At 35.8% G+C, this 27,951-nt stretch overlaps 1 protein-coding gene across 4 annotated transcripts; it reads right to left on the bottom strand.

The window, feature by feature from the left end:
* Positions 1-25: 25 nt before the first annotated feature.
* Positions 26-27,890, bottom strand: LOC105207636 (tumor necrosis factor alpha-induced protein 8-like protein). Of its 4 annotated transcripts, XM_039457272.1 has the most exons (5): positions 27,558-27,890; positions 3,766-3,844; positions 3,516-3,641; positions 2,582-2,874; positions 26-2,105 (listed from the first exon to the last, which is right to left on the bottom strand). In XM_039457272.1, exons 3-5 carry the CDS (start codon positions 3,523-3,525, stop codon positions 1,752-1,754), a joined length of 657 nt encoding a protein of 218 aa, XP_039313206.1. In that variant the 5' UTR covers positions 3,526-3,641; positions 3,766-3,844; positions 27,558-27,890; the 3' UTR covers positions 26-1,751. The 4 variants fall into 4 exon arrangements, with proteins under 4 accessions (XP_039313206.1, XP_025988060.1, XP_025988059.1 ...); XM_026132275.2 differs by having other exon boundaries at positions 3,516-3,844; XM_026132274.2 differs by lacking the exon at positions 3,516-3,641 and having other exon boundaries at positions 27,558-27,889.
* Positions 27,891-27,951: the final 61 nt, after the last annotated feature.

The raw sequence follows: 27,951 nt of genomic DNA on the forward strand, positions 1-27,951 counted from the left end.
CGAATAACAAAAAAGACAAATGAGATTGATTTGTTAATAATTTATTAACGGCATAGTACCCATACATCTCTTAATATTGACAATCATCACAAATAACGTGTAAAGTGGGTTGTACACCGCGTACAAAAGGCGCAAAATGTCGCTAAAGTTGTTTTCTTCTACGATTTCACCTATGCTAATAATCATCGGAATCGAATCGCGATGAAATCAGATATGTAGAAATTGTTTCTTTAATCGAGTGTGTTATAAAAAATGTGCACGTACAAGCAACAGCGCTAATAGTGGATTGTGTCCATCCCATCGGAACGCACATTCCAAGATTTTCACAAAGTGTGCGTTTCATTGTTTGCACGTGCACGAAGATGATCAATATATTTACTTTTAGCCTTTTTGAAGTTCGCATTTTATGAAACTGAGTGAGAAAAAATTGAAACGTAGCGCAACAAAATCTTCATAAAATATCCGAAAGAATTCGCAAATATGATAAAAACATATTTCTTAAACATATAAATTACAGCTCTTTTAAAATTATACATTAAATAATTAAATATGCTCTTAAGATCAAATCCTAACTTCGTCTCAGCGGTAATGTATCTAAAGAGGAATCGCAAGAACGGGAGATTACATAGAGCACAAAGATGTATCGCGTGACCATCGTCGACTTTTACTTCGACACGAGAGAAAGAGGAAATCCCTTGTTCGGGCAATTTATTATTACCCCACGCGACAGTACTGATACCATTACACGATTTAAAATGAGAAAGACAATCTGTCTTATACATAGATATTTCGGGTTACTAGTCGTCAAACGGATCTTTACAATTTTTGGAAACGTTCTCCCTCTACTTTTATACTCATCGCGATAAACGCAAACCTATTTTACTGCGGAATTTCAACTTTGCGCGAGAATTCCTTTCAGCCGCAAACTAAGGCCTAATTCCGAGTTTGATCCTAGAATATTTGAAAGATCGCTAGCTTTAATTGTTTCAGTGCTCGTTCTGTGATGGCTAGTTTCATTACGCGAATAGAATTTATCAGATTTACGACAAAAATATGGAATCTAATAAATTGGAAACAGAATCAACTTCATATAATAAATTAAAAATAAATTTAATAAATTTAAATAAAAAAAAGGAGACTTTTTGCTTGTAATATAACGAAAACAAAAGTCTTAAATCGAGTTAGACACCAAGCAGTTTAGAAAAATGTGCGACGGCTTTAGACTTAACGTTTTTCATCTTCTATCATTCCCTAATACACATAATACTTATCTATTCCTTTTTGGTATGAATCGACAATCGATATCCTGCACGTAAATATACGCATATAATACATCAATTGCGCAACGCAGGTGACGCTGTGTCCTTAAAATAAGCGAAGTATGAGACAATTATTGCATAAATCAGTGAGCGAGTGGTCCGCATTGGGTATCCCGACCCGGCTACTGGGTGGGGGTGATCGCGAGCAAGAGACACTTTTTTTTTTTTTAATCTACCGCTACGAGATACTATACTGTCGTCACACTGAAAGTATGCAACACACGTTGCCTATTCGCCGTGAAATAAAGTGCAACGAAGCGCGCGTGTCCAACGGGTCGTCCGCTGCGTTCGTCGATCGAGCCATTATCGATCGCGATCGCGAGACTGCCGTGAGGACCGCTGAAGAGGACGGTCGTACGTCTGGCGATGGAACCGTGTTGTCGGCCGTCGACTCGGTTTTATTAACGTTGTGTGATTATCATTCTTGTAGAATCAAAGCCGCCTGGCGTCCAACGCCTTGTTGAGGTCACTGACTAGCATGCCGAGAATCGGTCTGTGTTCGGAATCGTATCGGAATACCGAGTCCAAGAATTTGGGATACGCCAGGAAGTCGAACACCTGGTCGCAGCGTTGCGATGACTTATCCGTGAGATGCGGCTTTATCAGCTGCTGCAGCAATGCTCGGCAACGTTCCATCGAAGTCGTCAGATACTCCTGGTCGTAACTATAATCCACCTCGTAGAACGACACGACGGTCATCGCCACTGTCCCCAGAGCCTCCCGGATCTCCTCGAGCTTCTCGGCGTCGTTCGAACGGAATTGATGGCTGCGCTGCACGAGTCCGATCTATAAAGTGCGTTTTATGAGTTTACACATCTAATAATTGCAATTTACTGGAAATTAATATCATACAAATTAATACAAAATTGATTATACACTTAATTTATATTGTAATACAACCGATGTCGTATAAATAATAGCCGATCATTATGGAACATTTAACGATAGCATATTGCTTCGTTCTTATTAAATATTACATATAAATAGGATAATTTCAAAGTAAAATTTTCGAGGTAAACGTGCCTTTATTAAATTAAATATATATATTACCTCACGTCGATTAAATGAACGAATATTAATTATTGAACTATGTGGAGCAGTTTATCGAACGTTATTTTAAGGGGATATATAAGACCTAGCGACTTTCAAGTTTGCAAAAGTAAATAATAGTTTCCTTTCATACTTTTCTTTAATCGATTCAAAACTGATTGCAGAATCTATGGAAATTAAAGTTTGGATTCTGGAATGTCTCACATGGGTACCTTAATGGACAATTTGATGATGTTCTTGAGGACCTTCTCGGGCTCCTTCTTGTCCAAGTGCGGGTTGCTCTTGGCGACGCTCTCCATCAGTTTGTACAGATTATCAAGCAACGACGTCGTGGCGTCGTCGATGAAGAGCGACCGGCCTGCATTGGTGGACACTATGCGGCCGAGAAGCTTCTTCTGGGCGCGTAGCCCTAAATCGCGGGTGCGACTTCCGGTCCCGCCACCAGTGGGATACGATCCGCCGCCTCCGCCGCCGCCACTTCCGATTGTGTTCGCCGACTGCATCACTGCAATTTTTCGCACAGTGAACGAACCGGCGCATTGTGCGCGATCTCGCTTTTATTATATTAAGCGGTAAATGCGACCGTGCGATCCCGAGGTCTATCGCGAGTTCGAAGCGAAACTTGGGCTCGTTAAAGGTCTTTAATCATGAATATCGCCCAAGTTTTCTTCACAACTTCTATTTAGAGTCATTTAATATTGAGAAGACGATGCTTTTATACCGGAAATATATGTAAAATGGATATTTGTTTAAGATAATCCGATCTATTAATTTAATATAAATTTTATACATTGTGTAATATATTTATGTAATATATTCAATAATTTAAAATGCATTGCGTAACGCGTTACGCAATATACAAGATTACGCTTAATGTGAGCTGTAACTGCTCATTCAACATTAAACATGCAGTGAGGAAAGAAACAGGACGCTTCTTCAAACCTGCGATTTAACAAATCGTCATGAGGGAACAAAAGAATTGCGTGTTCGAATGTGGCACAAAAGTAGAAAGTCCGATGACACGGGGGAGATGGCACGTTACAATTTCAGCCTCCTCCTGAGAACGGCGCGAAAGCGGTGTCGTGCGTCTCGACGATGCCTCACGACGCTCTCCGTTCGCGCGCTTATAACGTACGATGAACTTACCATCGGGCATCGGTAGACCACCGTTTCCTTTGGCTCGTGATAGCGGGATGGTAAATTAAATAAAGAAGCGGCTGTGAACACTGACTGTGCGTGAATAATGGTCCGGGCAAACTCAGGCAAACGTAGCTAAAATAATCAAGGGTTAAACGACGAGTCGACGTTAACGATCACAAATGCGTAACACAAATAAAAATGTTGCAGAATGTTCATGGGAGTGCGCGGGACGCGATGAACGGCCTATCTTCGCTACCTTGATTGCAGTCTGTGGCGGCGACCAAGTGATAGAGCAGCCAGCTCTGCAATTCCATCACAGCTGTGCCCCACGCCACCTGCGAAAAAATTCAAAGATTTATTTGAAGAAAAATCGGTAAAAGAAATATTTGTAAACATCTGCAGGGTGGGGCATTTAAAGTATTACTTACTAAAGTATTATCCCTGAAATTACGTACCAAAAATGTTTCAGACGAATAAGCACACAATATTCCTGAAATATACGAATATTATTAAAAATGAAAATAATATTCCGAGAATATTATTCAATATTTTCAATATTATTTTAATATGGGAATATTGTATTGATGTTATGTTCGTTTTTACATAATATTTGCATAAATTTTTTGATAATTGTACTTAAATACTTTTATTCTTAGAATAACGAGGTGAATCAATTGTAAAGATAGTTCCAGGAATAATAGTTTGTAACGTTTTAAATGCCCACCCTGTATAAGTTGACTAAAATAAAGAGATTTTCTGAGAAAATTGCAGTTCCCAGAAAGTTACGCAGAACTTCTCGTTAAAGTTCTCACATCGTGGAGTTCGTTGCAGAAATAAAATATCTATAGTAACAACGATATAATGAAACTATATTACATCGCGTATATACGATATTAGTGTATAAATTAATTTTTATCTAATTATACAGTTAATTTATATTATAACGCAAAACAGGAGACAGAGAGAGAGAGAGAGAGCAGTTTGTTTTTAGAAAAGGCATTAAATTTCGATGCAATGATCGAAGGATTATCATCGCTTATAAATTACTTTCAACTAAGTTTTCCACGAAAATGTTTCATAATGACACGATAGTTAATATCGAAAGTAGATGAAAGATTTTGTGACTTCTTCATCCATACAATCTCATAACGGGTTATCATCCGTGAAAGAAAACGAGCGATATACATTTGCCCGAAATGCTTTCGGCGAATCGTTGGCTCCTCGGAACACAAAGCCGCCACAAAGCCAGTCGAAATAACGTTAATTACGCTTCGTTGCGTGAGTTAAAAGCATCATCAAAGCACATAAATCGATTGGCTTGTAATCCGAATTCATTCCTAATAAGAGAAACACGCTATATTCGACAATATAATAATCTCGCATGAAACGCAAAATAATGTATATCGAAAAATAAAAATCTCGAATATATACTTTTCCTTATCTATATTTATCAGGGCTGAATAGTAACTAGTTAAAAATTTAAAAACTTATAACTTAACTTAGCGTTAGTTAATTTTAAATGATCTAACTTTTAACTTTAACTAGTTATTTTCAAAATACATAAAATTTAATTTATTAACTTCTTTTCCTAAGTAGAAAAAATTATCTTGGTAAAAGAAAAAAAATTTATAAAAGAATACATAAAAAAAATATTAAATTTGCTCAATCCATATTATAATTGTTTTATGATTTAACTTTAAAACGTTACGAATTTTTAATGTAATATAAATAGAATGTTTTTCCAAGATTTATTTTTAATTTAAGTTAATTTAATCGCAACGTAACTTTCAACTAGTTAGTTTTTTATTCATGTAATTTTTAACGTGATTAAATTAATTTTATAAACCATTAACTTCAAATTAATTTATTTTAAAAAAATACACAAAAAGTAAGCAAATAAACGCAGTTATTGGGTCGCTACAGTTAATTGATAATCTTAATTAAAAAATATAAATCAATACAAACATTTCGCAATTCATTTTCGAGTCATCTTCGATCATGCTGATTTATATTTTTGAATTAAGTTTTTTAATTAAATTGTCGCGCCTCAATACGCTTATTCCTATTCGACTGCTTTTTTGCGTATTTTTAATTATTGAGAGTTCTCACATTTTTGTTTGTTTCATTAAAAAAAATATATATTAACTTACTCAATCCTGATACTTATAGATAAAAAGATCACAGAAAGATATCCTTTATGTTTACCTCGTGCCTCGTAAATATCTCATAAATTCCGCCTTAATACAATCTTTTACAATACCATCAGCCTTGACACAGATAGAGGCTTTTTCAAAGAATAACGTCGGAGATACGACGCTTGTCATCTTTCTTATGTGATACCTTTAAGCGCGAGATTACTCTCTGGATCTACGTAAAATTCATCTAAAGATGTAAAAATTTGTAAAAATATTTTCAAGCGTCGCTAAGTGTTTCATCTTTTAAATATGAGATTCCGCACGTATAAAAAAATACCTGTCTCTTAGATTTTTATGTTTAATAATAATAACACATTTCTAAGAGAATCTATCAGCTCCGGACAGTTGTGACATGTTCCTTGCTCGTTTCTAAAATGTCATACTCTTAAACTCGTATATCTCTTTTTCATGAATTCGAATTTACGTTGGAAGGGACGCACGTGATCGAGAGGTTCTCCCTCGGTCGTACAATTCGTCTTAACGAGTATGAACGATCCTAATGCTGGAAATAAAATGTAATGCGAACCAACGACATCCGTGTCACACGCTATCATTTGCGTTCTGTACACACGCACACACACACACACACACATACACGTACACATGGGCGCACAATATAAGGCACTACCTTTGCCAGAGTGGATCGATTTGTAAGTAAGGAGCGTCAAGGCGAGCCAGAGACTCTCATTCACGTTTACACGGTCGAACTGACAGCGGGCAGTCGATTAAAACTCGAGCAAGCCTTCCGTAAAGTTATGATTGATTTCGTGTTGCCTCAATAATATCCAATTTTCAATAGATCAAACCCCCACGTGCAATTCTGTTATACATATATATTATATATGGGAAAGAAAATTGAAAAACTGAAAAGTAAACACCATAGTGAGTTTGATTGGACTGCGCACTGGTGCATATTAAAATCGCTGTACACCGATTTAATTTAACAAGGAATTATCGGGAACCGATTGATCCTCCTAGAAATGTGTTAGTACTGTTAAACATAAAAATCTAAGAGACACGTATTTTTTTATCTCGGAATTTCATGTTTAGGGGATGAAACACCCTTTTGAAAAAAAAAGGGTATTTCTCTGTCGGTATTTCTTTTTCGTGTCGAAAGTATAAAAGATAGAAAAAAAAACTTTTAATAAAAAGTCGTACAGTTTGAAGAGTGCTTTAAAGTTGTAAAGAAAAAAAAAATTCAATATTCGACATGGCGAGCGAACATATTCCACAACCACAGCGTGTACATACGTATATCTAACATGACTTTATTTGCCGAATTCATGAACCATTATACGACGCACGTTAAATTCAATATTATTTGAAATATTCAAGGAGTGAAGTTGGATTAAAGTTAGTTAAAAAATTGATAATATATTTCTCAAAATTACACAGCGCAAACGCGCATCTGTAAAGATTTCTGCGAAACTGAAATTCAGCTTTTATAAAAACACAGCGAACACTGATGACTATAGTAACCACCCTGCAATGTCTAAGTAGATTACAACGAAGTAATTTCAACAAAGTAATTTGCTTTTAGAATTCAACGCGAATTATACGAGATATGATATTCCACCACCGGCGTCCTTCCTCGGGCGTTAATTCTCTCCATTATTATAGCTAGCCACTTTTGCGAATTGCAGCCCCGTTGTTCCCGAATCCTGCAACCCCGACAAAACCGCAGGAATAATGCATGACAGAACACGTTATGAGTAATCGATCGCCGGATACTTTCGCTCTCTCTTTCTCTTCTCTTGGCCTTTCCCTAAATTCCCGCGGTCGTCGGGGGCTTTGTTTAGGCGCTCACGTCGGCGCTTTTAGACACCTGTTTGTTGCCGCGTGTTGCCCGTTCAAACAATGCCGATCATCGGCCAATAATCGATTGTAACCGGGCGGCGCAATTTTTCTCGCGGAAAACACGCGCCGAAATCACCTGACGCGAAAATGTCGCGTGCGAAGGCGAAACCTTACGCGAATTATCGACCGTTCGGCGAAATAGAGGAGCAGATCGTTTCGTTGATTTACGTTCGACAAACACGCGATCGACAAACACACTGAATTCCCGATAAACGGGAAGAAGCGGGTACTGTAATATTTTAGAAACTCTCTTTCCAGCGAAAGAGAGAGATGATTTAATTTTCACGGAAAAATTTAGTGAGAGGCATTGAATATTGCATTTATTGACGCTTGTATTTCCATTAATTTTTCTACAGCAGCGCATCGTTCTTGGCAAACGTTTACAGAGACAACTTGAGAGAGAGAGAGAGAGCCTGTGGAAAACACTGTCACCTTTTTTATTTCTAATCGCCGACGGGCAAAAAGAAAACAGTCGTCTCTCCACGTGCTGGCAGATCCGGTTATTTCGCAGTATCGAATAATTAACTCGAATAAACTGGAATCTCTCGAGGTACAGCTATTTCTTCCCCGCATGAATCTTTCACGACCGTCCATCAGGTGGCTTGTCTTCGGAATATTCGATCGGCAGCTATAAATAACCACGTATATCTCCCGTGATTGATTCGATTTACCCTTCCCTTGCTTCGATATGTATGTGCCGTGAGTTTTCCGTGAAACGCAGCGTTCCACGAGGAAGGATCTCTTTCGCTTCGTGGAAACCGGTTGGCCGCGCGACTCGGATCTTCGTAAAACATATTCGCGCTGCGACATTCCGATGTGAACGGTGCTTTTAGAATACCGTGAAGGAATCACGTCTGGTTAATTTGGAATTGATTATTTCCTCACCAAGCTTCATTCCTGCATAACTGAAGAGTTTGCTACGAAAACTAAGTAAGAAAAGTTACACATTCAGAAAATAATTATCTTCAAATCGTTCGTAAAGTTGGTGATTTTTCTCCGGATACATAAGTATAAGAACAAAGTTGACTGCAATGGATTAATATTTCGAGAATCCATACTAAAAAAAAAAAATTCTTTTTATTTACAAATGAGTATATTCATTTTATCATTAGCCTAATTGAAAAAACACATTTCCTAAGTTTAAAAGTAAATTACTAATATTCATGTAAATCAAGGAAATGATTTGAATATAAACTGAACGGAGGAAACTTTTTCAGTGCATTTAAAAGAGATAAATGAAAAAACCTCTGAACTTGTTTAACTTTTGCGGTAATTTTACATTCATTATCGATTTATTTTATAATATTGTACATTTATTTTTCTTTATAACATTAATAAAGTCAACGGTAAAAAAGGGAATATTATTAAAAGTATGAAGCAACCTCTTCCATTTTTTATTTATCTATAAAATTTTACAAGTTGCTTTTAATAAAAACATCCTCTCACATTTCTTTCGCGTATAAATATAGTAATCTTCGTTCGGACATATAATAAATATAAAAATAAAGCTGCTTTGATTAATATTTCGAGGACCCATTTAAAAAATAAAAATAAAAAACCTTTGAACCTCTTGTTCGACTTTGCAGGAATTTTATATTCACTACCTATTTATCCTATAATGTATTCTTTTATAACATTAATAAAGATAAAAGTAAAGAAGGAAATATTATTAAAAGCAATCCTTTTCACTTTTTATTTATAAAATTTTACAAATTGCTTTTAATAAAAATATCCTTTCACATTTCTCTTTGTGTAAACATGGTAATTTTTCTCCGGACATATAGTAGGTATAAAAACAAACTTTTAGGTTTTGATTAATAACTTGATAAAAATTTAAAAACTTCTCTTGTTTGTTTTTTGCGAAAATTTCATATATTTATTTATGTTTCCCGGTTTCTGTTTCATTCTCGTCGGAAAAAAAAACTGTTCATTATGTGACGCTAGAGAACAATTGACGTCATAACCCAGATTTTAACAGATTCGTCAAAGCCTCGTTTGGTTTCTCATTCAAAATAAAATACATAACAAACTTTGACATATAAAGGCAAACTAGCAAGTAACTGCACAAAATACACTTATACGCTTCTAAATAGATCAGAACAATTAACAAAAATGCGCAGGTCTACTAAATTGTTTAAATTATATAACGAGTTATTGCAGAAACAAGGGAAGGAAGCCTCGGTCGGGGCTGCAAATTTTTTTAGAACATTATTGTAGGCTTCTAAATCAATCCCGACTAGCAAGAAAAATTAAAAAAAATGCGCACGCCTACGAAAAATTATTTAAACAATATAAAGTTTATTGCAAAAACAGGAAAACGAAGTCGCGGTCGAGGCTGCAAATTTTTTTAGAACATCATTGTAGGCTTCTAAATAAATCCCGACTAGCAAGAAAAATTAAAAAAAATGCACACGCCTACGAAAAATTATTTAAACAATATAAAGTTTATTGCAAAAACAGGAAAACGAAGTCGCGGTCGGGGCTGCAAATTTTTTTAGAACATCATTGTAGGCTTCTAAATAAATCCCGACTAGCAAGAAAAATTAAAAAAAATGCGCACGCCTACGAAAACTTATTTAAACAATATAAAGTTTATTGCAAAAACAGGAAAACGAAGTCGCGGTCGGGGCTGCAAATTTTTTTAGAACATTATTATAACCTTCTAAATAAATCCCGACTAGCAAGAAAAATTAAAAAAAATGCGCACGCCTACGAAAAATTATTTAAACAATATAAAGTTTATTGCAAAAACAGGAAAACGAAGTCGCGGTCGGGGCTGCAAATTTTTTTAGAACATCATTGTAGGCTTCTAAATAAATCCCGACTAGCAAGAAAAATTAAAAAAAATGCGCACGCCTACGAAAACTTATTTAAACAATATAAAGTTTATTGCAAAAACAGGAAAACGAAGTCGCGGTCGGGGCTGCAAATTTTTTTAGAACATTATTATAACCTTCTAAATAAATCCCGACTAGCAAGAAAAATTAAAAAAAATGCGCACACCTACGAAAAATTATTTAAACAATATAAAGTTTATTGCAAAAACAGGAAAACGAAGTCGCGGTCGGGGCTGCAAATTTTTTTAGAACATTATTATAACCTTCTAAATAAATCCCGACTAGCAAGAAAAATTAAAAAAAATGCGCACGCCTACGAAAAATTATTTAAACAATATAAAGTTTATTGCAAAAACAGGAAAACGAAGTCGCGGTCGGGGCTGCAAATTTTTTTAGAACATCATTGTAGGCTTCTAAATAAATCCCGACTAGCAAGAAAAATTAAAAAAAATGCGCACGCCTACGAAAACTTATTTAAACAATATAAAGTTTATTGCAAAAACAGGAAAACGAAGTCGCGGTCGGGGCTGCAAATTTTTTTAGAACATTATTATAACCTTCTAAATAAATCCCGACTAGCAAGAAAAATTAAAAAAAATGCGCACGCCTACGAAAAATTATTTAAACAATATAAAGTTTATTGCAAAAACAGGAAAACGAAGTCGCGGTCGGGGCTGCAAATTTTTTTAGAACATCATTGTAGGCTTCTAAATAAATCCCGACTAGCAAGAAAAATTAAAAAAAATGCGCACGCCTACGAAAAATTATTTAAACAATATAAAGTTTATTGCAAAAACAGGAAAACGAAGTCGCGGTCGGGGCTGCAAATTTTTTTAGAACATCATTGTAGGCTTCTAAATAAATCCCGACTAGCAAGAAAAATTAAAAAAAATGCGCACGCCTACGAAAACTTATTTAAACAATATAAAGTTTATTGCAAAAACAGGAAAACGAAGTCGCGGTCGGGGCTGCAAATTTTTTTAGAACATTATTGTAGGCTTCTAAATAAATCCCGACTAGCAAGAAAAATTAAAAAAAATGCGCACGCCTACGAAAAATTATTTAAACAATATAAAGTTTATTGCAAAAACAGGAAAACGAAGTCGCGGTCGGGACTGCAAATTTTTTTAGAACATTATTGTAGGCTTCTAAATCAATCCCGACTAGCAAGAAAAATTAAAAAAAATGCGCACGCCTACGAAAAATTATTTAAACAATATAAAGTTTATTGCAAAAACAGGAAAACGAAGTCGCGGTCGGGGCTGCAAATTTTTTTAGAACATCATTATAACCTTCTAAATCAGTCCCGACTAGCAAGAAAAATTAAAAAAAATGTGCACGGCTACGAAAAATTATTTAAACAATATAAAATTTATTGCAAAAACTAAAAAAGAAAAAAAATTCTAATACCAAAAACGCAAATAAATTTTAATATAAAAAAGTCAAAAAAATTTTAACATTTACAAACAGTAAAAACAAAACAATAAAAGAGACCATATTCTCGCCACCCCTTCGTTGGTTGGTCTTGGGTAGCGCAAAGAGAGAGAACAATATGTATGTTTAGCAGTCAAATTATATTTCTGATCTATAATTTACATTCAAGTAGAAAATTGGGAAATCATACTATTTCTTTTCTATAATGACAATATTATATTCCTATACGGCGCAAGCAAGCAACCTTAATATGATTGCTAATAAATTTCCAGCGCCGACCAAGCCCTTGTTTCTGCAATAACTCGTTATATAATTAAAACAATTATTAGCCGTGCGCATTTTTTTTAATTTTTCTTACTAGTCGAGATTTATTTAGAAGGATATAATGATGTTCTAAAAAAATTTGCAGCCCCGACCGCGACTTCGTTTTCCTGTTTTTGCAATAAACTTTATATTGTTTAAATAATTTTTCGTAGGCGTGCGCATTTTTTTTAATTTTTCTTGCTAGTCGGGATTGATTTAGAAGGTTATAATGATGTTCTAAAAAAATTTGCAGCCCCGACCGCGACTTCGTTTTCCTGTTTTTGCAATAAACTTTATATTGTTTAAATAATTTTTCGTAGGCGTGCGCATTTTTTTAATTTTTCTTGCTAGTCGGGATTGATTTAGAAGCCTACAATAATGTTCTAAAAAAATTTGCAGCCCCGACCGAGACTTCGTTTTCCTGTTTTTGCAATAAATTTTATATTGTTTAAATAATTTTTCGTAAGCGTGCGCATTTTTTTTAATTTTTCTTACTAGTCGAGATTGATTTAGAAGGCTATAAAGATGTTCTAAAAAAATTTGCAGCCCCGACCGAGGCTTCCTTCCCTTGTTTCTGCAATAACTCGTTATATAATTTAAACAATTTAGTAGACCTGCGCATTTTTGTTAATTGTTCTGGATAGTCTGATCTATTTAGAAGCGTATAAGTGTATTTTGTGCAGTTACTTGCTAGTTTGCCTTTATATGTCAAAGTTTCTTATGTATTTTATTTTGAATGAGAATCCCTGCTTTGACGAATCTGCTGCTGCGAATCCGCTGCTAGCTTCAACATCAGTCGGAAAAAAAAACTGTTCATTATGTGACGCTAGAGAACAATTGACGTCATAACCCAGATTTTAAAAAAATCAAAAGCCTCGTTTGGTTTTTGTAGCAAATCCTTCAATTACATTCATTTTAATTATCACGAAACTTATAGCGTTATCAGAATTAATCGAGTCGCCCGTAATTTTCAATAAACATTCCTTAAAGCTCTCGCGAGAAAATCGAGAGAGTCACGTAAACTTGGTAAATGTTTTAATCGAATACAAATCATCGTTATCACAATCGATCCAACTGTCATCAATAACGCACGTGTAAATTCGTTTGTAAGCGAGAAATTTCTGCTTCGTCCTTTTATCACTCGAATTTATTCGAGCTTTTAAAAAGGATCGAGAGCCATAGCTCGTGAAAATGACTTGTGCGTTTATCCCCCAGCATCCCAAGGAGATAGAAACGTGCGCGCCGCTGATCGATCCAACGGATGCATCTTCCCTAGCATCCGCGGCGTCAGAAATTGCGCTTCCATCCAAATTGTACGGTGGTTTCAGAGTGCCTGCGATGTCGGTGCTCGGTGCGACTTGTCGCGAAACAATGCCGCCGTAAATAAACTGCCGGCCGAGGGCAAACGTAATTATCGGTTTCTCCGTACACGCGCGCCCGCGTTTCGAATATCGTTGATGCATTGTGTATACGTACATATACGTGTGTATATGGTACGTCGATGCCATTTCGCTCTTCCTCCTCAGGAAGGGCAGGGTTTAAATGTTTACGTCAACGCCGGGTTAAACGTCGACGTCATTGCAGCGGCGACGAACTGCGCTCGTCAGACGCGGATGATCTCGCGGGGAGAGAGAGAGAGAGGAGGAGAGACTCATTCAAACAGGCTCGTTCCCAAATTGTTTCGCCCCCGTCACGGTACACACGGTGTGAAAACCGAACATGCACACCGGGCCCACGCACGTGCGCGAGGGAACGAGAACGAGACAGCACGGACACGTGCGATTTCTCTTCGCGATCGACGCTCGACGGTAAAAGCATCGTGCAAACGGCAATTTACAGTCATAAGTTCCGCGGACGGTTCTGCGGGGACCCGTCATTTCTAAAATTAGTCTCCAGCATTATCTGCCTCCCATTATCGCGACGACCAGCTTCGAAGGACACGGCGAAGCGACTAACAATCAACATTTTCCGATATCCGTAAATTTAGCTCGATCGTTTAACGGAAAACGTCGCCGCCGGTGCCGACGATCGGCTTTCCCGCGACAGTGAAACGGATATGTCGATACTCGGTGGCAGGGTCAATCAGGGTGACGGGACGACACGGGGGCAAATCGTACGGTTCTCAATGATCAAGCCGATCGTTATTATAAAGCCCTTTAAAGATGAAACTTGATACAGAAAAATATTATTTTCATTGCAAAAAAAAGCGACTATTAATTTTTTGTTTTTAAGTAACGATCATCTTTACACAGAATATTTTCTTGATAATCATCGTTTGAAACAAGAGTAATATTTACTTAAAATAGACTCCCGTATGCATAGAGAAATTACGTACTTGAATAAAATAAATATTTGTTTCAAATATTTCACAAGTACACTGTTAAAAATATCATGAAATTCAATGTATTTTTAAGTTACACGTTAAATTTAATGTATCTATAACTGAAGAGCACGTGCATGAAATTTAGTGCACTTTGACAACTTTAAATTTACATTGACTGTACAATAAATGTTTTTAATGTACCTGCTTGAAATGTGCTTTCGTTACATTAAATTCTGCTGCCGATTTTTAACCATGTATAAAGAAAAGAAGTTGTTATAACTTGATTAAAATTTTCAACTCGATTAAATTCCTTTATTTCAAATATTTATTTATTTAAACTTACTAATAGATGTTTAAATTAAATATATAAATGCCTAAATTAAGGTTCAAGTATTTTATATATTTAAGTTAAAATACATAAATACTTGAATTGAAGAAATTTAATCCAGCTGAAAAATTTAGTTAATTTAACGTCTTTTTCTCAATGTACATATCTGCAAATCAGACGTAAGTTCATCATAAGCATAAAATTTATTGAAATATATTCTAAATCCTAATAATTTAACACTTTAATTAAGAATATCAAAATAAATTTCGATTTAATTATTATCCTGATTTTTCTTTGATAAAATTTTATAATCTTCGAAAAAATATAAATTCTTTTTTTCAGTAAGATAATGAGTTTTTTTGTGACAAATACATTTTAAGACAATTATAAAAAAAATATTCTTTATTATTTATTTAAAAAAGTAATTTGAGTATTGAGTATTTTGTATTGATTAATATCTTTCCGTATACACTTTCGCAGAAACGAAGAATATCAAAGATTACCCAGATATCATTTATTATTTTGTTGAGACTCGCGATATACATATTTATTCTGATCTCGCAAGTATTCTTTTATTAAGGATAAAATATGCTTAATAATATTCTTCCCTTGTTTTCTCTCTAGTCTGAAAGAATTTTTACGATGAGAACAACTCTTGTCGCGTAATAAAGTCAACGTAAAATGTATATTTCAATAATTTATGGCCAGGTTTATCAAGCTGTTATATTTTAAAACCTTGGAAGGTTTAAAGTAAGAAGAAATGAGAGAAGTAATGGCAGATTAATATTAATAAAGTTTTACGTAAAATATCAGAAATGCACAGCAACGAAACGCACTGTAACAATAACTATACAAAAATTACCATATAAATACCTATAAATCGAGGGTACTGGAACAGCAATTGCGCATTATAAGATAATCTTTCTTTTTTTTTCCGCGAAGTCGATCGATCAATTATCACGAGTTACTCGAAAGAAAATTTCTTTCTCGCGATTTCCAGAAATCCCCAAGCTCTCCAGCGACCTTGTTCGATCTCGCCTCTTTTCTCTCTTGCACACGAGTTCCCCACGAGTTGTTCCGCTCCAGCGGACGCGCGATATAATTACTTAACGTGAAACAGATCGAACGTCACGTTAATTATCGAAGTTTATATCTGGTTGGCGGGAAAGAAGAAGAACAAGTTCCTTCGCTCCCCGCTTCTTTTTCGCGGCTCGAAACTTTTCCACGGGGAAAAATCGATCGATGGACGCGGCAAAACCGACGAGCCGTCGTGCCGCGCGCGATTCGCAATGTTTACGGCGCAATACTCCCGAGGTCGGGAGCACTCGAGTCGAATCCCTCCGTCGTCGCTCGCTTTCTTTACCCGCCATCTCCTCCCCAAGATGCAGCTGTCGCGCGCCACCCCGATTCGACAGCTGTGCGACCGGCAGCACGCGTTACCCCTCCTCGTTAAATTGAGCATCTTCTCGTTCAGAATAACCACCACCTGCCCCCGGACGGGCTAATGCACGAGCGTGTACTCGCTCGCTCGCTCGCTCGCTCGCACGCTCGCACGCTCGCACGCTCGCACGCACCGAGATAGTGGCCTTAGCGACTACAGCACGTGGTCGTGACGCGAGTTCCACGGCGACTTGGTGGACAAGTTAGAAGACGAATTATGCGCGCCACAAAAGCTCGCACGTTGGTCTGTTAAGGATGCATTGGACATACGGTCCCTGCAAAGTAAATAAAATTTGGAAATGCGTTAATGTTAACACTTCAAATAAACTATATGTAGATGAAAGTTGTGCGAAGAGGATTATATTTTCATTTAATAACATTTTTATAATTTACTCACTCTTTACAGTCTATTTGTTATTAAAAATTTGCATTATTTTTTTACGACATAAAAAGAAATAATAACTAATTAGAATTTAGTCGACAAACTGGCAAATTGCGTTTAATAATTAACTTTATTCGCAACGTTTCGACCTTGGGTTTAGGTTCTTCTCGAGTGAATCGGTGAAAACATTAATATTAATATAAAACATTTATTATGGAAGCACGGCCATTCGTGAGTTCTTTTCAAAGAATTCATCAATTCAATACTGATAAATTAATATTAATTTCAATATTTTAACTGACTAACTTAAAAAGAAACGTTGTGATTGTTTGTTTAGTTATTATGTAAATAAATAAATACATGAATTTTGTTTATTTTACCGAACTGATCTCTGCATCGCGATGAAGTTGTACACAAATCGTCTTGAATATTTAAAGTACTTAAATAAAAATAGTCAGATGTTTTTTTTCATTATTCTATTATTAATTATTAGAATAACTTTATATCCAGACAGAACATCGATGCCAAATTTTTTCTACTACTTTCAAGTGCAATATAAAACAATCTGTAATTTCTGCATAATTTTCTCAATGTTTTTAAGAAGCGTCCTATATATCCTTAAAGGCCTCGTCGCGCTTCGCTGAAGTTCCGACCAGAAATAGTCAAGGTAGTACGAGTTAACTTGTTGTCGCGGAAGTAAAACCACTTAATGTTAAAAGTGATTTTAAAATTATCTCGGTTAATCGTCTTCGTTAACCGAGTAACTGTTGAATAAAGAATTTCCTTTAGACAGAATTAAACGTGAAATTGATGGAGTCTACGATGAAGATAAACTTTCTCGATTACTTTCTTGAACACACGTGAATTAATTGCACGTGCATTTTGTTTGTATTATATACAATGCGATGTCTGCAGGCGCGAAGCAACCGCATACGCGATGCTAACTGAAGCATGGACTTTAGAAAGGAAGCAGGATGTGAAAAATAGCAATTAGTGGGAGCATTATAAAATGGAACGCGCCATATTGAAAAGAAAAAAACCTCAAAGTACACGGTCAAACACAATTATCTCGTCGACGAGGAACAAAGACTTGATTTTAAGCACTGACCGTCATATTATAACAATACAAAATATAAAGATCATCTTCCGTTTCCGATACTCTAAAAAAAAAATTGCTGGTTTCACTCTTTCCGTCGTGTCGCCTCATTCTCAAAAACGAAATGGAGCTCGCAAGAGCGCAAGGCGAATCAAAACGGCAGCGATGTGCCAACTTCAACGTCGACAGCGTCGTTAATTTGCCGTAGCATCCGTCAAGTGTGTGTAATTAGATATAGACATTGTTGTTCAGATATGCACACTCAGATACGTAGCCTGGCGTAAGAAACTTTTCTCGAGGGATCGCTATAAATAAGTCGCTTTATTCGCGAGTACGCATCTCGTGTACCACGGGAGGTACGCGCCACGTGGTCGCACGTGCGAAAATATAAAATCGTCAGAGAGAGAGAGAGAGAGAGAGAGAGAGAGAGAGAGAGAGAACCTTGAGCGAAAAGTGCGCACACGAAATATGACTTCGGGCGATCGTTACGCCCGAAAAAGACAGATGCGTTACGTTATTTCCTGCCATTGCCGAGCCTCCTCCTTCTTCGACCACGCGAGTGTTACAAACGACCTCGCAGGAAATTACGACTATAAAGGAGACGTGTGTTACCAAAGTGTGCGCAAATTTATTTTGTCTCTTTCATGCATCGAGCGCATTAACATATAAATTTTTCAGGATTGTCGCAGAAAATTAATTTTAAAATTCTCTGACTTCTCCACATGTTTTTCAAACGATAGTAGAGAATTTTCCATGGAAGCGTATGTATACACCTAGATGAGGCTTGTATTTGCCAATTTTTCATAGAAAAACGGAAAGAGATGGAGAAGTCGTGTTTATTCCATTGTAAAAATTAGACATTTCTTTAGTCGATATTTAAATTTGATTAAACAAACAATATAAAATAGAATGGCTATATAAGTTTTCATAAATCATGTTTTAAAAACGGTTTGTGATTACTGCTACTCCTACAGTACTTATTAAAAAGTAAAATATAACATGCAAGTTTTATAAATTTGAAATATAGTTTCACACTAGTGCTCGACAACATATCCATATTTTTTGAAATATTGGATTTCAACATAATGGCAGCTAGTCAAAATTGACATAGCGATATTTCACTATAAATTTTACTTGTTTTTTGATTGCAACACAAAAAACTAGATTTATAAAAAAATCTTTCGTCAAACACTAGTTTTTAGTATTTAAAAAAAGTGTGCAAAATTGCAGTCGATCGGTCGAGCTGTCTACAAAATGTATTAGCCACACATTTTAAAAATATAATTTAAATAGCACCATCATTAATATAGAATAATTTTTTAATAAAATTTAAATGTCAAATAGAGAAAAGTATGATTTTTACAGTGGAATAAACTTCTCCATTTTCAATGAAACAATGACTTCTCTATCTTCTTACAGTCGAGAAATAGACTGTGATTAATCACTTTTTTTTTGTACTGCTCATTACTGCTTAAGATTTTTTTCTATCCCACAGCTCTAACACATAAGAAATGATTTGCGAGTGCAAGCGCGAGTTTTGAACGCAATTGACTATAAAAAAAAAATGTTAAATACATTTGAAAAATTGTAAGTACTCTTTAGAATAAGAGTATTTAAGGAAATTGTGAGTAGAGCATTAATTTCTGACTTATTTATATTTTTCCTTGCTTTTTCTAGATTTTCCCTTGGCCGATTTAAATTTTCATGTTTTTTTTCCGATTCTTTCGATTTTCCAGATCCGTGGCAACCTTGTTTTTTTAATTAAACTCTCTAGGTAGAGGAAAAAAAAACGGAGTATGATAAAAACCTTTTTAAAGTAGCTTCAAATTAGTTTTGCTTCAGTAAAAATTTTGTATGAATTCTACAGTTGTATATAACGATCCAATACATTTAAATTTAACATGGTATTACGCAAACGTTTCGTACTTTTCGGAAGAAGTTGCGTAAATTATTTTTCAAGCTGAAAAAAATTTAGAAATCTTCGCCACGACTGTACTAGACGATTTATGCATCCTGGATTAATTTAAATGCATATCCATTATATTATATTCATCAAACAAGTGTACGATGGAACAAAAACAACCTAGCAATTGATATTAAAACATTAATTAGTCTTTTAATTAAATTTTCATTAACTAATGCATTATTACGAGGTATGAAATGACATTATTAGTATATGCCACGCCTTAGGACATCGTGTATATTTATACAAACTTCTCTCTCTCTCTCTCTCTCTCTCTCATGTGAAGGTGGACTGGCCAAGGCTATCGATGATACGAATTCCACGCGCGCTTGAATAATAAAAAAAAAGTACACATTCTAGGGGAGAATGCATATATGTATAACGTTGCCGTGGCCGGTCTCAATAATGGAAAAAAATTAATGTAACATCGCTGTTACTGGGAATTATGTCGATCAGCACGACAGGTATGTTCACATATTGTGTTGCAAATACACAGGATTTTCTCCTGTTTTACTTTAGTTTCACAAAGGCTGCAGAAACTCAATTACTCTGGCGTTTGAAGCTAAAACGTTACGCTGAACATTAACCGCTCAGGCGGTTGAAACAAGAAGCCTTACAACGAATAGCGAATCCAGCCAGCAATTTAATAACTTTAACAATATACAATGTGCTGGGTAAAATTTAATTAAAATTAATAAATTAATAGATACATTAGTTAACTCTTTCGACAAAACAGTGCTACTAATTAATGGTAATGAAATATAATATATGTATATTCTAACCAATTACCGTGACGTCCCGATTAATTTCAATATTTTCACAAGCTTATTTGTTTTTGAACGAGCATGAAATATAATTTATATCCTAGTCAATTCGATTCAATCATACGTTGATTACCGCATTCTCTTGCGCCGATGTCAACCGCATAATTTCTATGATTGATTTACCAACGACGCAATAAGATAGATGCGTTTGAACGAGATAGTGTAAGAAATCGACGTATAACGAATAAAAAAAAAAATCCGTACAGACGTTCGCAAAACTACACGTGGCAAGACCGACATTCGCGAACACATGTCGCACAGAACGCGGTATAATTACGCGTCCTATTCAAAGATTATTCGCTCACGGATAAATTGAACTTCCTCGGTGGTTCTCTGTCTCTGTGCTTAGCACACCAATCCCTTGAAAAAAGAAAAGAAACGCGAGACACACACGTGGAAGGTATAATTTTTTTCTCAAGTCTACGGAGTTGAGCCGTGCCGCAACGACGACTCGGTCGTGCTGATTAGCCACGTACGGAGCTTTAACTCAGATTATTATCATTAAATTTTCTTTACGGCGTTACGACCATGGGTTTGGAAGATTTCAAACACATTTTTCTGCTCACATCTTAAGCAAACACTAATATCGTTTATGGAGGAGTTTTTTTTTTTTTATCAAAACGATAATTCCTTAACTTAAACAAAAGTTTAATTTCGGAAATACAAATAAGAAAAAAATTATATGAAATAAATAGCCAAATTACCGACAGTGTTCCAAATACTGGGAATTTAATCTCGAACACTGAGGAAAAAAAGATTGTGTTTTAACTTGTGCTATGCTAAATTTTTCCATTTTTTGCGTTTAATTTTTTCAGGTCAAGTATTTATTTACTTTAAGTTGATTATAAAATGCTCATATCGAAGTTTAAGTATTTTATGTATTTCGGATCAATTACAGAAATACTTGAACTAAAGAAATTTAATCAAGCTGAAAAATTGAGTAAAGTTAAGAATTTTTTTTTCTCGGCGCGAGTTTGTACATTTAGTTCAACTTTAGAAGTTTTTCTGCACGAGCCACCCAGATCCACATGGTAAAGTAATTTAAGGTTAATACGGCCATTTACACGGTCGCGAGGAAACGCAACTGTCGGCACGTGTGTTTGCGTTACGCGCGTGTAGCCGCGTGGAATTATGAAAAACCGGTGCATCGCCGTCGTTCCTCCGCGCCGTAATTGGAAGCGAGCGCGCGGGCAATGCGCTAACAACAACCTCATTCATCGAGTCGATTACTCGTTCGCTTCTTCTATTTACGGCACGCCCGTGTACGGACGCAACCGTGCACGATCGCACGTACTTAGAGAGAGCAACTCGCTCGCCCTGGATACGCCATGGAACATAAATTTCGTGTCGCAAAATCTCTATTAATAAAATGTTTTATTATTATTATTATTATTATTAATTCCGAGTCCAAAAGAGAACATTAAAATAATTACAAATGTATTAAAATAATTCCCAAGTTATAAACGGAAATAGTTTCAGAATAATAAAGTTTCACTTTTTTCGCGAAATAATATTAGAATATGATAAACAACAATTTCGTTATTTCGATTGTGTAAAGTAAACCACATATTTTCAAAATTTTGATTTAACCTTCGATCTGTAATCTGGAGTCTTTTTTGTTCAACCGAAGCTTTTTACTGTTCTAAGCTATAAAAAAAAATCTGGAAAAATTCAAGATTATTTTCCAACATCTCTATTACATTACCAAAATAATTTTTTAACTACTGCATGTCCTCAAATGTTAAAAGCTTCATTTAATAAAAATTGAAATTTGAGAAAAGATAATTTTGACAGTGAAATTTGCGCTTGTGTCAAAAGATAGACCCAAAACTGCAGACAAAAGATTAATTAGCAAGCTGCTCGATATCGGATATTTAATTGGAATCAATAGTGGCGCAGCACAAAATTGCGCTCGAAGAAAAATTCACTGAGTTTAGATATCCTAATGAAACCTGTATACCTATACATATATCTATAAGTTGCGAGTGTCGTTCGTCTATTTTCAGTAATAGCAAATAAATTATGTATTAAATGATCAAAACGTTATAGTAAAGTAGTAAACCAAGTTCTCGCACGAGTTCTCCGGCAACAACTCTTGAAACACGTTCCAAAGGATACATCTACTTTACATTTTGCCCCAAATAGATTAAAACAACCGAAACATTTTGCGTATTCCACATTCTCAATATTTCGCCGATAACACGTGCACGCGTCCGCACCAATGAAATTCATGCACCGTGAACAGATTTCACGCTGTAACGGCCATCGATTTTGTTCGCCGTAGACCGCCGGGAGCTTTTTTTCAGTCGTTTATCTTTAAATATAAATTATTGTACCATATCGGCGTGCATCTCGATTTTATTTGCTGTTGGTTTAGAAAAAAGTACCGAATATCGATTCTAGAGATTCTCAGCCTATACTGTTCAATATTATTTTCATTTGTAAGCTATTATCATTAAAGCTACAATTAGGATTAATTATAAAAATTAAATTGTTTGTATTTGTTTTGTTTTTCGCGAAAAACACCAGTTTTTTTTTTAATACGAGAAAATACAGCGTTCTTGTCATTCAATCAAATAAAAGTATTGTCAGTTTCGTTTAATTGCGATGTAACGTTAATATTAAAGTGCAATTCAAAATAGGATTGTAGTTTAAGCGAAACGTTTTGCGATTGAGGTTCGCGTAAATTTCGCCTATAATATAAAACGCAGAAAGAAAAAAAAAGAGGAAGAAATCAAGCGAGCGGTAGCAAGCAGGCCTAAGGATCGATTTCCTCGGCCTCGGCTAGCGCTAACTATAGTCAACTAACTTCTTTCTTTTTCTATTATTATCAAGATTCTAGTATAACGCAAAGAGAGCGAGAGAGAAGAGAAAGGCGTGTGTAGGAGACACTCTCAATGATCTAACCAACGCTTTCAGCACTGTCGACTAATTATTTCAATTAGTCGGCTCTTTACCTTTTCAGTTCCAGCCGCGAAAAGCGACAAACACTCGCAGTGTTGCGTTCAATCGATATATCGGACGAAAGGCATTATAGTTTTCATCGTTCAGGCAGGCCGACGCGTTTCCAAATGGCGCAACGTTAAATCGCGACGAACAAACGGTGCAATTAAGGCGGCTTCTCGCGCCGGTTGCGAAACGCGCATCCGTTTCTCTTCCGCAATTCGTCGCCGGCTTTCTGTCTAATCCTTTGTTTGATCATTACCGTTTCCACGAATAATGGCACTAGACAAATTCGAGATACTCGACGTCCGGGAAGAGAACCCGTCCGCCAAAGAAAATTCGCACCATGCATCCTTTAGAGTACATCGGAATGATGTGATTTCTCTTTGAAGATCGAGTCCCTCTTCTATCTGCTTTTTCGAATAGAGGTATCGTGTAAAGTTATTACTAGGCACAATGGAGGAATGTTACACTGAAAGAAATAGAAAGAACGATTTCGTTGAAGTATAGATATAAAAATAATTATGTTGAATCATTAAAATAATTAAAGTAACCATTGCCAAATTCTTTTTTTCAGTTCAGAGAAATGATTCTAAAATTTCAATTCTTATTCCTAATATCTAATATTTTTCTATTGTGCACAGGGTCCAACGTTCGTAATCGCTCACTAGCGTGTAGCTTTTGTAATTCGACGTTGAATTATAGTGTTCCAAATTAATCGACTCCCACGTGTGATTTAACGATGTCAATAGTTCTCCTACCTTTCGACTGAATTCCTCGAACGTAGAAAATAGTTTAACACGGTATTCATGTATATCAACACGTATATACCAACAATTTACGATCAGATTAATTCCCAATAACGCTTTAGCCTGTTAAATGCATCGCCATGCGTTTCTACTCGCTATTATTCTCTCTGCAAACATGTCACTTTATAATCCACAAATGGATAATCGCGATTCTATCATTTTTATCACTCTATCGTACACATTATCGTTTTACTGATAATTTACAGTGACAGCCATCAGCGATGATTCACGAAGCTATTATTATAATCGAATCGTTTATCTTCGTACTTGATAGATTTGAGATAAAAAACACGTAAATGTTTTTACAATTACGAATTTTTTCTTTCTTTCTCTCTCTCAAAATGCGCAGATAATAAAGAATATCGCGTGGTGTATATAAAATTTGCTGATGATCTATTTAATATGATAATGCACCCTCGAGTATTAAGGCCGAGCGAAGTAATTAAAATCGTTAAGTAAATAGGGCGACATAATCCCAACGGTAAATTTAATAATTATTATAAAATTGTTATACACAATTAGTATAAAAATGTGACAAAGTATCTAATAGTCATGGTACAAAAATGCTATGTTTATTTAAAATATTTATCTAATAATCATCATATAAAAACTACATTTATTTAAAATGTCCACTTGTCCATTGTAATTAAAAAAAACTTATTGAGAAAAATTGTCTAACAATAAAAACTTAACATTAATAATCTCGGGTATTATATTATATTTCAGTCAAATACTTACACAAATATTTGAACTAAAAAAGTTTAATCAAATCGATAAATTTAGTCAAGTTAGCAACTTTGTTTTTGCAGTGTATTCATGGAAGTTTTTCAAAATTTTAACTTTTACTACATTTTACTCCCCCCCCCCCAAAAAAAAGGAAAAAAAATATTCCAGAAACTTGAAAGCATATTCATGAATTTTTAAACCACTTTAAATAAAGAAAAAAGAGATTGATCGCGAATTCCTAATGATTTGATCAATAAATATTCTTTTTTTTGTATCATAAGAGTTAAAATATACTGATATTGAAGTTGACCACTCAAAGTACAAATGTGTTCGTAATTAAAAGGACGAAATGGCAATACGGAAAAAGTCATCGGCAGGGCAAAAACGGATGCTTTTTAATATCTCCGATTACGACAAGCTGTCAAAACGTCGGAGACCACGAGAGTCCGGAAATCGATACGGAAATTCCTGATACATGGTATAAAGAGCAACGTCAACATGTTTCACATTTTGAGATGGTAAAAACGGCAAAAATATTTCCTCTTCAATCTAGCATGTCAATATATATTATATCATGATATTGTTATTGATATTTTATATGTCATTTATTTGCTATAACAATAAATAAAAAATTGTCATTTTTAAATTGTTTGCAAAAAAGAGAACTATGATAGGAATTTAATATGCCGAGTAAAGAATTTTTATTAAGTATTCTACAATCGGCAGACGAAATCATCACATCAGAATCGCATTTCAAAATAATATTAAAGCCAATACCCCTGGCACCCCATTTTGTTTTGGACAATATTTCTTAAACGAAAGGTAAAAATAAATAATCGCTTTTCTAGAATAATATTTTGCATAGAGAAGTGATTTTTTATGCCAGAAATATTTTACGCCAGAGTGGCAAATTATTCGAATAATTGCGCGCAAGTTCAATTTTTCACTTTTAGAATGACGTTTTACTCGAAATTTAGAGAGCTATTTTTTGATATTACTATACATATTGTGTTTGTGTATTACATTAAATACTAAAAAGAGAAACGATAGAAAGATCGAAATCGGTCGACGCGGCTTTCGTAAGGTAAAGCAAACGATGAGAATATTTTACCAACCTCTCTCAGCACGTTTCTTTATAATTCATCCTAAAAGAGACCTGACTCAAGTCGTTTCCCCAAGCATCAAAGAGATAATCCGCGCGGATGAAATTCGACGCGGTGAATGGGGAAATTTTAATAGGTACGCTATAAAGCGCCGAGAGAGGAGGACGTACATTGATCTTGATGATAAAGCTAAAAATTTCGCCCTATAATATATCTCAAAGCCTTGCGTAGGCGAATTTTCTATTTCCTCCTCCTCTTCTCTCTCTCTCTCTTTCTCTCTCGAATTTTTTCCTTTTTGTTTATATTTTTATTTTACTTTTGTTACGATTTTGTTTTTTCTTTTTCTGTTCTTTTATTTTATTTTTTATTTTTATTAAATTCTTTGTACCGTTTTTAACTCTTTCATACTCAATGTTGCCTGAAGCAACAATCTTCGAATTCATCCAGGCGTCAAGTTAATTGATATTTGAACAATAATAACAATACAACAACAGTTTGTTTTTCTCAGAATTATAAACAGAAAAATTATTTAAAAAATCGGGAACAATAATAAATAAATAGAAAAAAAAATTTCTTTCAAATAGATTTAATTCGAGGTTGAAAGAGTTAACTGTAATAATTCTCAGGTTTGCTCTAGAAGTAACAAATGCTCTCTCTTTATTTCTCTCTCTCTCTCTCTCTCTCTTTTCTTACGTCTTTTATCTCAATTCTATATCTATCTCCCAAGACTTTTCCCAAACAATTTCTCGCATGTTATATTTATGAATTGACGTACATACATCCCACCGAGCGCAACGAGCGTGTCTAAGAAATTGACGTTGACGAATCAATCCGGAAGTAGTGGTGCAAGACAAATGAGTCACTCTAATCATCTTAATAACGTCTCGGTAGTAAAATCGATTTCACGAACTTCGCAAGACGTATTACACGCAGAATTCGTATAAATTAGGTAAAATTTGTTTACACTGCAGTTTTTTTTTAAGGCTGCGTTTATTTGATGCTCTTATCAAATGAGAAACGACCTCTCGAATCGACATCGGAACGACCTCGATTATCGATTCGAGATCGATTCCATAATCATTTCTCGCTGGGCAAGCGTCTCATCCGTTCTTGTTACTAATAAAAATAAACAAGGATGTGTCGAGTGCTGCGAGAACGCCAAAGCGATCGCAGCCAAAATAGAATTATAAATTCAAATTTTTTTTCCCCCAATAAAAACAAGACTGTCGTGCACTTGCTCATCGCGCGAAACTTTCAGCGCGCGCGCGCGCAAACGAATTTCGTTCTGATTTCGGTACCGCGCCAACTCGGTTTTCGCGTTTGGATAAAAGGTAAACGCGCTGTTATTCCGCGTGAGCACGCGTCAAGAACGATTGAAGACAGAAAGACCTCCCCGTGGTCGTCGCGCAATTTCGCAGGCAACGGCGCGCGGCGCGACGATCCGGTCAATTTGAATTTCATCGCGGCACACTAACGCATACTGACCTCTGCCGATGTCGTGGGCCGCGGGAGCGCGACCCGACCTGCGAAGGGGATGAAATTTCTCCAGGGGCGCGAGCCGCCGTGCACACCGTCCAGCTCCGGCGTCGCCGTCGGGACCGGAGACGCTTCCGTGATTCACCGATTTGCGCGGCAACGCGGGGCGAGAGAGAAAAGTGATCGCACGCTCGCACACACGCGCACACACACACACACTCACACACTCGATTTGCGAAACGCGGGAGTACTGCGTCGAGTCACGACACTTGACTGCACTTGACACACGTCCGTCGCGCTGCACAGCCGAGCGAAGTCTGCTGCGATGCGCAGCGCGCGAACCGAAGTAACTGAACCCCGTTCGGTTGCCATAGCACCGAGCTGCGCGATTGGCGGAGGAGCG

The sequence above is a fragment of the Solenopsis invicta genome, chromosome 14 (assembly GCF_016802725.1).
Source record: "Solenopsis invicta isolate M01_SB chromosome 14, UNIL_Sinv_3.0, whole genome shotgun sequence".
Lineage (NCBI taxonomy): Eukaryota > Metazoa > Arthropoda > Insecta > Hymenoptera > Formicidae > Solenopsis > Solenopsis invicta.

Bases quoted from the DNA above. Each gene is read 5' to 3' on its own strand.
- LOC105207636 (XM_026132274.2), bottom strand. From the start codon at position 3,823: ATGGAATTGCAGAGCTGGCTGCTCTATCACTTGGTCGCCGCCACAGAC. The intron at 2,875-3,765 runs GTAGCGAAGATA...GAAAAATTGCAG, and splicing joins CGCCACAGACTGCAATCAAG to TGATGCAGTCGGCGAACACA. The intron at 2,106-2,581 runs GTACCCATGTGA...CGCACTTTATAG, and splicing joins TCATCAAATTGTCCATTAAG to ATCGGACTCGTGCAGCGCAG.